The sequence below is a fragment of the Tribolium castaneum genome, chromosome 2 (assembly GCF_031307605.1).
Source record: "Tribolium castaneum strain GA2 chromosome 2, icTriCast1.1, whole genome shotgun sequence".
Taxonomy (NCBI): domain Eukaryota; kingdom Metazoa; phylum Arthropoda; class Insecta; order Coleoptera; family Tenebrionidae; genus Tribolium; species Tribolium castaneum.
In genome coordinates this window covers 22038099-22049878 of record NC_087395.1, presented here as the reverse complement: position 1 = coordinate 22049878, position 11780 = coordinate 22038099, and the positions used below count along the sequence as shown (strand labels likewise).

At 36.3% G+C, this 11780-nt stretch overlaps 2 protein-coding genes across 3 annotated transcripts; both read right to left on the bottom strand.

Annotated features, from left to right (window-relative positions):
- Positions 1–722: 722 nt before the first annotated feature.
- On the bottom strand, positions 723–2386 carry LOC659896 (facilitated trehalose transporter Tret1). Its single transcript, XM_961773.5, has 2 exons — positions 2197–2386; positions 723–2149 (listed from the first exon to the last, which is right to left on the bottom strand). The coding sequence occupies exons 1-2, from the start codon at positions 2285–2287 to the stop codon at positions 834–836; spliced, it is 1407 nt and encodes a 468-aa protein (XP_966866.3). The 5' UTR covers positions 2288–2386; the 3' UTR covers positions 723–833.
- A 151-nt stretch (positions 2387–2537) lies between these two features.
- Positions 2538–11021, bottom strand: Gl (glass). Of its 2 annotated transcripts, NM_001039419.1 has the most exon segments (5): positions 4162–5187; positions 7204–7444; positions 7498–7804; positions 7853–8114; positions 10751–11021. In NM_001039419.1, coding segments are annotated over 4 exon segments (1179 nt in total). In that variant the 5' UTR covers positions 8071–8114; positions 10751–11021; the 3' UTR covers positions 4162–4774.
- Between the last annotated feature and the right edge of the window lie 759 nt (positions 11022–11780).

Sequence of the window (11780 nt, the reverse complement as noted above, 5' to 3'; positions counted from 1 at the left end):
TGGTTACCAAGTCTTTTTTTTGTAAAATTCATCTTTATTTAGTTATACCTACTACAAATAACTTTTTTTGAATTAAAAATTATATTTCAATTTGCTGTTTTCGAGGTTTATTGCATATGTTGTTCGTTAAAGATAAATCAAAAAATTTAACAGATGAGTTAGGACGAAAGTGGTGTTATATTTTCTTCTTTTTAAGCGTTTTTGAACTAGAAACTCAGTTTTTGGCGACTGACAAGGTAGACAAGAATCAAAATGACACAATTTTTTTATTTTTTTGTGTATTTAATCACATTTTTTGTTCAAAAATGCCATTATTTAGGGATTTTTTTAAATAACCTGAAAAATCACGAATGTGTTGTTACTTTTGTCTATATTTTAGTTAACTACAAATTATTTTTATTAGGAAGTAAGATTATTATTCTAACAGATCATGTACACTTTTTTGAAGAAAAAATAGTTTGAAGGAAATCAAATTTTGCTAAAAATTGTTCAAGTGATTGGATGTTGTGTCACTCTAACGGCTTTTCATGGGAAATGCAATTATTTACACATCAGAGAAACCTTCTTATCAGTGTAAATTCTGACAAGAGAAGTGATAATTCACTACAAGATGTCGCCACACTACCAATTTTGTAAAATGTTTGAATACGTATGGGAATCATATTAACAATGCAACCATTTGTAGTTCATATGTCGTAAATTACGTAAAAATAAAGACACAATTTTAATATAAAAAATAATTTATTTAAGTACCATTTTACACAGCCTTTATACAAAAACTTACCCTAGTGAGACCTTGTCATAAATAAATATAATACACAATAAATCTTAGCTTATTTGTTCAAAATTTGTTGGATATCTAGCAGCGTCTTGCCTCTCGTTTCCGGCACAACAAACCCGACATAGACCGTCGCAAGTGCATTGATTCCTGCACAGATATAAAACGCTACATGCGCCCCGAGCCCGCTCTTAATAATCGGGAAAAAATAGGTCACCAAGAACGCACACGACCAATTCGTCGCAATGGCAAACCCATTCCCCACACCCTTAATCTCGGGGGCGAACAGCTCGCCCATGAGCAGCCACGGAATGGGGCCGTAACCGAACGAAAACGAGACCATGAACATAACAGCGCTCCCGATGGGCAGGAAACTGAGGTGGCTGATGTCCACGTTGAGGCTCTTGAGGTGGAAATACATGCCCAGGGCCGTGAGGAAGAGCAGCATTCCGACGGAGGAGAGCATCAGGTAGAACTTCCGGTTGGCCTTTTCGATCACTAGCAGAGAAACGTAAGCTGAGAGCACCTGGACCAGGCCGATGATAATCCCGACCAAGTCCGGGCGCAGTGAGCTGCCAGCGGCTTGGAAAATCGGCACGGTGTAGAAGACAACAGCGTTGACTCCGCAGAGTTGCTGGAACGCCAGGACCGCCACCACGGACATGAAGGCCCTCCTGTTGGCTTTCGACGTAAACACGTCTCTGATACTGGCGGCGTTTTGCTGGGAAGCCTCCACTTCTCTTTGGATTTCCTTCAGTTCGGTGTTAATGTCGTGGTTGCTTCGCCTGAACTCGATCAAAGTCTTCTCGGCCTTTTCCAAATTCTTGGCCTTCACCAGATAGACCGGAGTTTCGGGCATGAAGAGAAAACTCCCGCCGAAGATCACCGGGACCGTCCCCAAAATCATAGACAGAACCCTCCAGGTGGTGAAGGAGCCGAAGACACAAGTTAGCAAAATCCCGGAGCAGAGGAACATGTTGATGAGGGCCCCCAGGACCCCACGCGTCGACTTCTCCGCAATTTCCCCGATGTAGATGGGGCCCACGACACAAATGGCCCCCGTCCCAATCCCGGCGAAAATTCGCCCGATTATCAGCGTGGTCACGTTTTGGGCGAAAATGATCAGAATCCAGTTGAGGAGGAAAGTGAGCGAAAGCGCGAAAATGACGTTCTTTCGGCCGAATTTATCGGCCAGGAAACCGGCCGGAATGGCCGAAATCAGGGCCCCGATGGCGATCATCCCCCCGACTGCGGCCCCCTGCGAGTCCGTCAGGTGGAAGCTCTCGGTGGAGTTGGCGGTGACGGAGAGCTGGGCCAGGGCTGGGGACGACCACGCCAGGCAGGTGCCGGCACATAGGGCCCCCAGAGAGACTAGAGTTTGGTTTAGTTTTGGCCAAAATCAGAAAAAAAGTACTAACCGGAAATGGCAGCACAGTACTGCTTGAGCTTCCGGGTGGAGGTTGGCGCCGGATGAAGCATCGGAGATTCGGTATCTGTGTCAAGATCCATTGTTCAAACACGATAGATTGATGAAATGTCGGTTAAGCAATTTATTTAATTTTTTATCTCGGATTAGGTCCGAAATCGATATGATTGCTGCCGCCAGATCCCCCCTAATAAAACAATAACCCTCCCCTCTGATTCTCTTATCTTATTCAATTGTCAAGTGTGGATTTTTTTGAAATTTTCAGCAAACAACCGTAATCTAATAATCGAATAAGCGACCAAATATTTTGTTGAAATCGGCGTAAGATGTATAAATATTTGCAACGCGAACAATGACAATACTTACGGAGCTATTTTGGGCTGTTTGAGTCGGAAGATTTATGATGGTTTAACACTGCCAGGAGCGCGAAATGACAGACCGTGACAACCGTAATCCCCGTATTTATTTAAATGATTTAAGTCCTCTCCTTGACCACTAATCAAAAAACCCAACTTCTGTACAGCATATTTTATTAAAAATATCAACATTGAGATCTTTATTTACAAAAAATGACTAGTCCTTAATACTTAAAACTTCTCTCTTTGGTAATTACATAGATTCGATTATGACAATCGTTGCATTTGGGTTTCGTTTCGGATTGCGCGTTTTGACCACTTGTGAATTTAGTGCGAGATAATCAACACTTGAAAGTCGGTGAACCGCCCTAGAATTTTTCTTATCTCTGTCCCCGCGAGAATTTAACAACAATTAATTAGTACATCGATAGTTTTGTTTATTACCTTAACAATACGTGCAATGACAAACCCTCGACTCTACACTGCACTCTCACGAGTTATCTTGTTTGTTACAAACTAGTATAGAGTGTTTGTATTTATTGTATTTCGGCTGTCGTTGAGAAATACGCTTCTTATTATTTCTATTATCATTTTTCAATAGAAAAGCGTCTTGTAAACACATCCTCGAAACTTTCCTTGGACTGCACCAAAGCTATTTCTTGATTTTACCGCATTTATGACCGGCTTCTGTTAAAAAATTGTGTTATTGTCTCTTATCAAATTACTTCTTGTTTTGCTGCATTGTTTCGTTTTAGGAAGACGCGCTAATTGTTTATTTTGAGTGAAACATGATAATACAAGGAAGTAAACCGTAAAATCATTCAGAAAGTAAATGAAACACAAAATTAACATTTTCCACATTTCGAAAAAATTAAATAAGTACGAGTGAATCAAGTGTCCGCACTCAGTTAACGTCTTTTAAAACACAAAAAAATATTACACCTCATTGATAGGTATCTAACTTTATTAGAGTTTGTTCTATTTATTTTTTGTTAACAATTGGACGTAAAAAAATTACAAAAATTGTTTAATTTAAAAAAATAATGCCTTTCCACAATACTTTCAGCGTGTTAATTAAAATAAAACTGCAACTTTTTTTCTAATTTTTATTATAACAATTTTTTGTTTAGTTGTACTAAGTCTTTGATAAATAAAGGCGTTGAAGTATATTTTACATTTAGTAAAAAATCTCAAGAATTCTGTTTGAACTTTTTTTGTCACTAAAGTCCAGAGAAACGTGCGAAATTATTACTTTAATAGAACGCACCACAATTCGGATATTCACTAATAATTATTAAATAACACTGCCACATTCATAAAATTGATTGAATCGATATTTAATTTTACCTTCTAACAAAGTTTACATTTAAAAAGTGTAGAATAATGCAACAAATTTTTGAATTAAAAAAATTACAATTTTTCAAAAAATCAAAACTTGTAAATGTGCTAACACTGGGCAGGTACAATTTTTTAAGAAACCATTTTGTTTTATTGTTGATAAAATTCTATTGCCATGTACAGTCACACTGTAGCATTTATTTAAAAATCGTTATTTATCAATAACTTTAATACATAGATTTTTTTACTCTTTTATCTTCTTTATATGTAAGCAGTTGTCTACCACAGACCATGTATAGCATGTAGGTATCCATTTTAAACATCTGTTCGGATAAAATATTTTTTTTGTGGTTTTTAATTGTTATTTTCTGTCACAAAGTTGACCAAAGTTTTGTATTACTACTGACAACATATTTGGCTTATTTTATTTTCTAAAATAAATTTATTTCACATTTCAATTAGCAATTAATTAATTAACCGTAGCCTACAAATTTTGTAAATTGATGTTATTTTCTTCCATTTTATGATTTGTTTTCGTCGGATTTTTTATCCGCGAGATATTCTGAGATAAGTTTCATAATAGAAGCGGTAAAAACTGTTTGTCATCTCCGTAAATTTTGGCGACTTTGCGTCCTCTTTCACGGAAAATTTGCACCGAACCCGAGTTGCAATTTTGAGTCGCCTTTGAGCCGTCATTCACGAAACCTCAAATATTTGCCCGCAAATCCCTCACATTAACTTAAATAAATCTTATATTTTTGGCAAAGCCAGTTATTTGCTCTCCGACCATTGTTAATTGTTGTGCAATTCCCCGAGCTCTAGCTAATCCCACAAGCGTGGTCAAAACGCCCAGCCGTTTCAGATGAGCAGCCCCTGTCATGGGGGCATCATGCTGGCAGCCCCGTGCACCCGCATGTGTCTGTTGAGGTTGCCGCTTTGGCTGAAGCGCAAAAGACACAGTTTGCACTCGTAGGGCTTCTCGCCGCTGTGTATCCTGAGATGCTTGGTGAGGGTGCTGCTGTCGGAGAAGGCCTTCTTGCACAGGCGGCAGCGGTAGGGCCGCTCCCCGGAGTGGGTGCGCATGTGGGTCGTCACCGAGGAGCTCTGGGAGAAGCGGCGGTCGCAGACGGGACACCGGAAGGGCTTTTCCCCGGAGTGGGTCCGGACGTGCGCTGTCAGGTTGGCAGCCTGAGAGAAAGATTTGTTGCAGTCGATGCAGCGGTAGGGCTTCTCACCTGAGTGCGTGCGCAAGTGGGTTTTCAGGGTGCTGGGCCGGGCGTAGCTTTTGCCTGAAAGAGGGCGGAAAGAGGCGGGTTTTTAACAACTCGCAAAAAATTTTATTTTATTATTATTTTAGCAAAATACATTACTTTCAAGATGAAGTTAATTCTTTAGTCGCTCTTCGAGTATATTTCTTTTTTTTTACAAAATTATTGCAGAGAAATACATTATTTTATTATTTTTAAGCTCATTAAAATCACAAGCAACAACAGAGCACCACATCCAGTTTATCTAGTGTACTAATTTCGATCAAGTTTTTAAAAAATGACATCGAATAACTATCTAAAACTCTTTATTCTTGAAGAAAAAAATGCTGTTTCAACATTCAATTTTTCCCATAATACGAAAACTGCTATCTATGACCACCAAATTTTTTTTTAGCTGTAAAGTCCGTGGTTCTCATCTAACATATCTCACGTAATAAAAATTGAACGCATGCAAATGACCATTCAACATCTTAAAAATAATATTCTCCAGTCTTTATTTCTTATTTTGACATCATTGCCTTGATCGTAATTCATAAAACGTTTAAAAGGAACGTTTGTAAATACGATTATTAATAACGTTAATGTCCTTTTATGATTTTTACGTAAATACAACTTTAAGTCAAGTCATTAAGTTAAACGTTAAAAATTGGTAAAAAGAATAAAGATGTTTTTTAAACTACGTAACATAAACGTTAAAATAAAACGTAACCGTACAACCAAATAACGTTGTAAATTTCAACGTATAACGTTATATCAACCGTTACAACGTTAAAAAAACGCTGGAAAACCTGAAGTAAATCCGCGATGATTTACTGCAGTGACATTATGTGTTTACTTTATTAAAATTAAAAAATATGTTTCTTTATTTCAATATTCCATAAAAGAAAACCAAAAGGAGTAGGTGGGTAATAGACAATAAAATAAAATTAATTTCTGTTTAATTTGTGTTATGCAATTTTGTTGAAACCTGATAGAAATATGTAACTACATTTAATGAAGATCTTCGAACTCCTCAATTAGTATTGATTAGATTCGGATTTATTAAATTTTGAGGCAGTTTTACCGTAGATCAAAAATTAAATTAAAAATTTGGGACAAATACGAGCATTTGTCATTAAAATAGGTGTAGGAATGTACGTCACATAAAAGAAAAACATTTTTAGGTTTTAAAAATATTTATTTGTTTGTATGTATTTGTAAAATACTGTTCCCTTTCTCGACGTATTACTGTTCAGTTGAACTAATCAAGCTTAGGAATAGATATAAAAAACAACAGCATTTTACTTGAAGGCACGAAAAATTTGTGCGCTTTGGAACCGTATCATTTCACACAAATTAAAAAAAAAACTCATTGAATGGTGCTGATCCACTCCACAAGAGATGATAACAGAGAAAGTAGAATATAGTATTTCTATAATCATAAAAATTTTATAATTCCAAATAATCTTCAGAGATAATGATTTAAAGACAGAGATATTTGTGTTCTATTTTTTATAATATAGTACCTACTTAACTAAAATGAAAAAGTGTCTTAGGTGTAACAGTTCTAATAATCATCTCATCTCTTATCTTATTTTCCAAATTTTTAATCAGTTAACAATTAACGACTTATAAATTAAAGTATTTATCTAAGTCATGACTAGCAAATGAGTAAAAATCTTTGATAAGAAAAATTGTAACTGGAAATAAATACACAGAAAAGCAAAAATTTTTCTAGGTAGGTGTTTTTGATTTACTATGGTATGGTTTCCTATTTAATTATTTAAAAAAAAAAGACGAGACAGTTTGATAACTAAAAAAAACGGAAAAAAGGAATTAGATAAAATCACCAAAGGGATTAAGAAAATGCATCGTAAATTTATCCCGTTACTATACTTAGAGCCACAACAATTAGCTTTCGTTTGATTGCAACTGATTAAATTTTATTGAAAGTTTGGGATTATAGGCTAATAAACAACAATCCATAAACCTGTGATAGATTGACGGCCAATTAAAAAAAATTGTTGCTACGCCGTTCACAACAACTACTTTACTCACCACATATCCTACAAACATTCGGCTTTTGATTATCCTCCTCGAGCAGATTAATACTGTGCCTCCTCCTCGGCGAGGAGAACGACATAGGCACTGACTTATACGAGGCCAGAACAGGCGTTTCCTGCGGAGGCCTAAAGTCAGCAGTGAACGAATAAGTCGTCCCTCCATACGAAGGACTCAAAAGTCCTTGAGTCTGGTACGTGGGTGTGGACCCAGCTTGCGGAGTCGCACTCCACTGCACCTTCCCAAAAATTCTACTTCAAAAATAATGTCTATTAATTGACGGGAGGGTACCTGGGGACACGAGATTTCATTCGCTGGGTAGGAACTAGACGGATGGTACCCATGCATGGTCATGTTCATGGACACGTTGACCGACATGCTGGGGAACATGGGCTGCTGGGCAAACCCCTGGTCGCAGAGACTCCCCGAGTAGCCCCCCGGCGAGAGCAGCACCTGGGGGTGGTAGAGGTGCTGCTGGTCGTATTTCTCGGCCGGGCTCTGGCCGGGATGCACCACCGCGTGCTTGAGGGAGAGGAGGACGTCGGCCATGTCGGACGAGGGCTGCTTGTAGGGGGAGGGCTGGTTTTGAGCTTCGCTTCTGGAATTAGAGGTGGTGGTTATGGTGAAGGGCCGGCTGGGGGCTTACTTGTAGTTGGCGGTGTTGTTGCAAGGCGAGAAGGGGAAGAGGCTCGGCAGCGGCTCCAGGTCTAGAGGCAGGGAGAAAGAGCCCATGTCTTCGCTCCAGCAGGAGGAGAGGTCGTCGGTGCACGCTGAGGACTGGAGAGTGGCGTTGGGGCCAGAGCTCCAGTTGCATTCGAGTTGGAGACCGAACTGGGGGTTGTTAGGGACGTAACTGGCGTCCATCGTGAGGCTGGATCTGGACCAAATCAAACGGCGAACTTGCGCACCTGTTGCAAAACAGAAGCCGTACGAGATTTGGGAAATGGTGAAAGGTTTCGCGATGGAGGAATTTTTAAGCGGGAAGTGGGTGGCTAAAAAAGAAATGTATTTTCTAAAAGAGATTTTTTTTATTCGTTTGTGTTACAAATTAAAAAAGAATTAAAGAAAACCTAAAAATGGTTAAGCTGCGATCAAAAGGTTTAATCAAAAATATAAGGAAAAGGACCTAAAAGTTTATCTAAAACGGACATGATTGGAACGAGATCTCAAATTCTGATTGAAACTGCAGCGTAAGAATGATCAACCGATTTTATCGAAATTAAACTTAATACGATTATTACACTATTTTATCTGACTTTGTGCCAATGGATTTTTGTAAAAAATGTGTACAAAAGAGGGACAGGTAGTAGGTTCACGAAAAATTAAAAACCATTTATTAGTTCCATTTATTTAAAATAATTTGTTTCCAAATATTGCACACACAGGATGTCTCGTGTGGAAATGCATATTAACCATAGATTAAGATTAGGATTAAGAATAAACTGATCTGTGTTTTTTGTCTATTTTTTTTTTGAAAAAATATATCCTGTACAAAAACAGAGTAATTCTTTTCTTTTGTACTTTTTAAGTGCATTACTTCCTTCAGTGAGAAGACCGCATTTTATTTCCTCATTTTCCTCCCTACTGAGAAAAAAGGCGTACTTTCTTCTCTCATTTTTCTTCCTCGGGAGGAAATAACGTAGGTATTTTCATAAAATATATGGAAAAAGGTGGAAAACGATATTTTTTCTTAAAGCCGTTGAAAAAATCATACGTATCACACTGTGGGAAAACTTCACTATCTTAGATAATTCATTCATTTATTTATTTAATCATTTATTTAATTCATTTATTTAATCGTTATTTGGGTAAACTGAGAAGACTTGATTTTTTTTTTTAATAATATGCAAAAAATATTTATTGTTTCTTAATAGGTTTGTCATACTATTTCATCCAATCCTCGTTTTGCGTTGCTTCTGTTGTTTTTAAACTTACGTACTTATGTCTCATTAATTTTTGTCAGCAACACTTTCGATCTCTGCTAAAAATGCTGAATTTAATTGCAGTATTTTACCGAAAATATCCAAGAAAATATGTTAGAAAATCTGTGTCTATTTTGATTTTTTTTATGAAACAGACTATCAAAGACTATTCGTTTTGGATCAGAGTTAACATAATAAACTTCGTTCTTGTTTACAGGTGAAGCACAATATTAAAACATTAATTAGTCGATGGGAAAGAAGTTCAAATTTTTTAGTTATTTTCTCTTTTGCCATCTCTTAATATTTGCTAAATAATCCAACACTGGAAATAGTGGCCTTATTTACTTAATGGGAAATCAGAGAAAATTATTAGAAAATAATAGATATTGAAGAAAGCTTGAGCAAAAACAAAATTTGGTGTGCGGCGGTTTACTCTTCGATTTTTTCAATCTCAAAAAAAAATTTTTTTCATATTTAAAAATGAGCAAATGAGTTTATTTTCTATGAAAAATAACTTTCTGGTTGCTTAATTTAATAGTTTTTAATTAACAAATTAAACAAATCAAACTAAAGATCGAAATCACTAAAAAGATATAATAAAAACTTAATTAACTACTTATGGCTCTATCAGTAGTTAATTAACGAATCGTAATCTCTGAATTCTTTCTGAATAATAGCCAAGATAATAATTATTTAAAATTTTTAGCTCATTTGTGCATTTTTCTCACTAATTTTTGTAAAATATTGTAAAACTCGCTGGAAACTGAAAAATACAGCACAATTCAATTATTAAAATAATTTCAGAGAAAATTTAGTTAAATATTTTTGCATTTTCCTATTTTCCATGTAATTTCTGTCGTATTAAACCACCCGGAAATTAGATAAAAGGAAGCACCCAGAATTTGTTTCCTGAAAATATTTCCTGCAAACTAATATGCTATACCAACCCCTGAAACCCCACAATGGCAGCTCTCTATTAATTGGTCGTCATGGTAACCGAGCCTGAAATCGCTTTTTCGCTGAAACATGACGATATTTTTTCGACATGATATTGCACCGATTCATCGAAAATTACTCGAAAAAAAGGTTAAAGAAAATACATAATAATTATTATTAACTACTCGAACTAAAGTACCTATCTGCTACAACAAATGATTTCGAGTGATATCAACGATAAAAAGGGTCACCGATGGAAAAATATCCTCTCGTGTGTCACCTGATTATTAATCGGTCTTATTTTGCTGATTTTGACCCGATTTTTGAACTCGACTCAGGTTGATTGACGTGTCGTTGTAGAACGTGTTATAAACATATTTTCGCCAAATTTTTAATGATAGATTGATATAGTTGGCATGTGAATCAAATATGAATAAATTATTATCCTTGTCACATTTTCGAAATACAATTAATTGATAGTATGAAAAAATTTTGCAATCACAGTGATAATAAAAGGCAAAATTTTGCGAATTCCAGTCGGAAATTCCCCGATCAAAGGTAACAAACCTTCGTTAACCTTCCACAATTTCCTAAAGCCGGCGATAATCAATTTTGCAAAAACAATAGCAATTATCCTAATCTCACACAAATCCACTTCAGATTTCCACAAACACTTAACCACTCACCTTGATACAACAATAATTTTGAGTAAAATCAGCGAAAGTTCGGTTCATTTTTCGAAAAGTTCGAATTCCCGCCCGATCATCTGTTCATTACAGTTTAGATATTCAAACTGTTTTAAACAGTAGTATGAGTGACCGATCACCCTATCTGCGTCCAATACTGCCCGCGCCCCTTCCCATATCGGGGGTGTCATCTATTATTACATCAACAAGACACTTGATTTGAGCGATTTATCTGCGCTGGAAGGACGAACGTGATGGACTTCCACTCTTCAACGCTTTTCCTTATTTTTCGGTGATAAAAGACGAGCGAATTTTGCGTCAGAAAGCACTTCGCCTCCTAATTACCCACCTTTATCGAAAATTGATTGACAGTTAAATCTTTTTTATTTTTAACCGGTGCTTAAATCTGACAATGCCGTCATTACTTCTCATCAGTTAGAGAAATTTAAAAAATTATAACTGAAAAAATATTGGGAATTTGGCGATTTCCTCGACGCCAGTCGATTTCCCGGATCATTTTACATAAGATAAAATTAAAATAGCTTCTCTTTTTCGAACAGTTTTGCCATAATTGGAAAAATAAAAAATTTGTTAATACTTTCCCCGAAAAATTCAAAATTTTGAGAAGAAATTCTATCCGTATTCTCTATTATGTTTTATAGTTTCGCCGTAATAGTTTCATTTTTCGTCGCATTTTTTGACAATTTTCGGTTTATTTATCAAGCAATAACTCCGGAACGATTAGAGATAACCCTATGAAGCCAATTTGAAACTCCGTTTTAGCTCAAAATTGAGTAATTTTTGCCGTAATTTTTCGGCATATTTTGACGCTGTTTTCTTACTTAGATGGTCTTAGACCGTCAGAAACAGTTCCATCAATGCGTAATTTTACTAATTTTGTATATTTTCTGCTAAATGTTTGGCAGAAAAATAGTTTTAAATAATGTCAAGAACGACAATAGACTTGATTTTTTTGTTTGACTAAAATTGGCATTCTTTGAATATTCCCTTCGTCTTTTTTCCCCGGTGT

What these genes read in the sequence shown, in the direction of transcription:
- LOC659896 (XM_961773.5), bottom strand. Translation starts at nt 2,287, where the DNA reads ATGGATCTTGACACAGATACCGAATCTCCGATGCTTCATCCGGCGCCA. An exon ending in GTACTGTGCTGCCATTTCCG is followed by an intron (nt 2,150 to 2,196) that starts GTTAGTACTTTT and finishes ACCAAACTCTAG; the next exon opens with TCTCTCTGGGGGCCCTATGT.
- Gl (XM_064359987.1), bottom strand. Translation starts at nt 8,070, where the DNA reads ATGGACGCCAGTTACGTCCCTAACAACCCCCAGTTCGGTCTCCAACTC. An exon ending in AACAACACCGCCAACTACAA is followed by an intron (nt 7,805 to 7,852) that starts GTAAGCCCCCAG and finishes CTCTAATTCCAG; the next exon opens with AAGCGAAGCTCAAAACCAGC. An exon ending in ATGAAATCTCGTGTCCCCAG is followed by an intron (nt 7,445 to 7,497) that starts GTACCCTCCCGT and finishes ATTTTTGGGAAG; the next exon opens with GTGCAGTGGAGTGCGACTCC.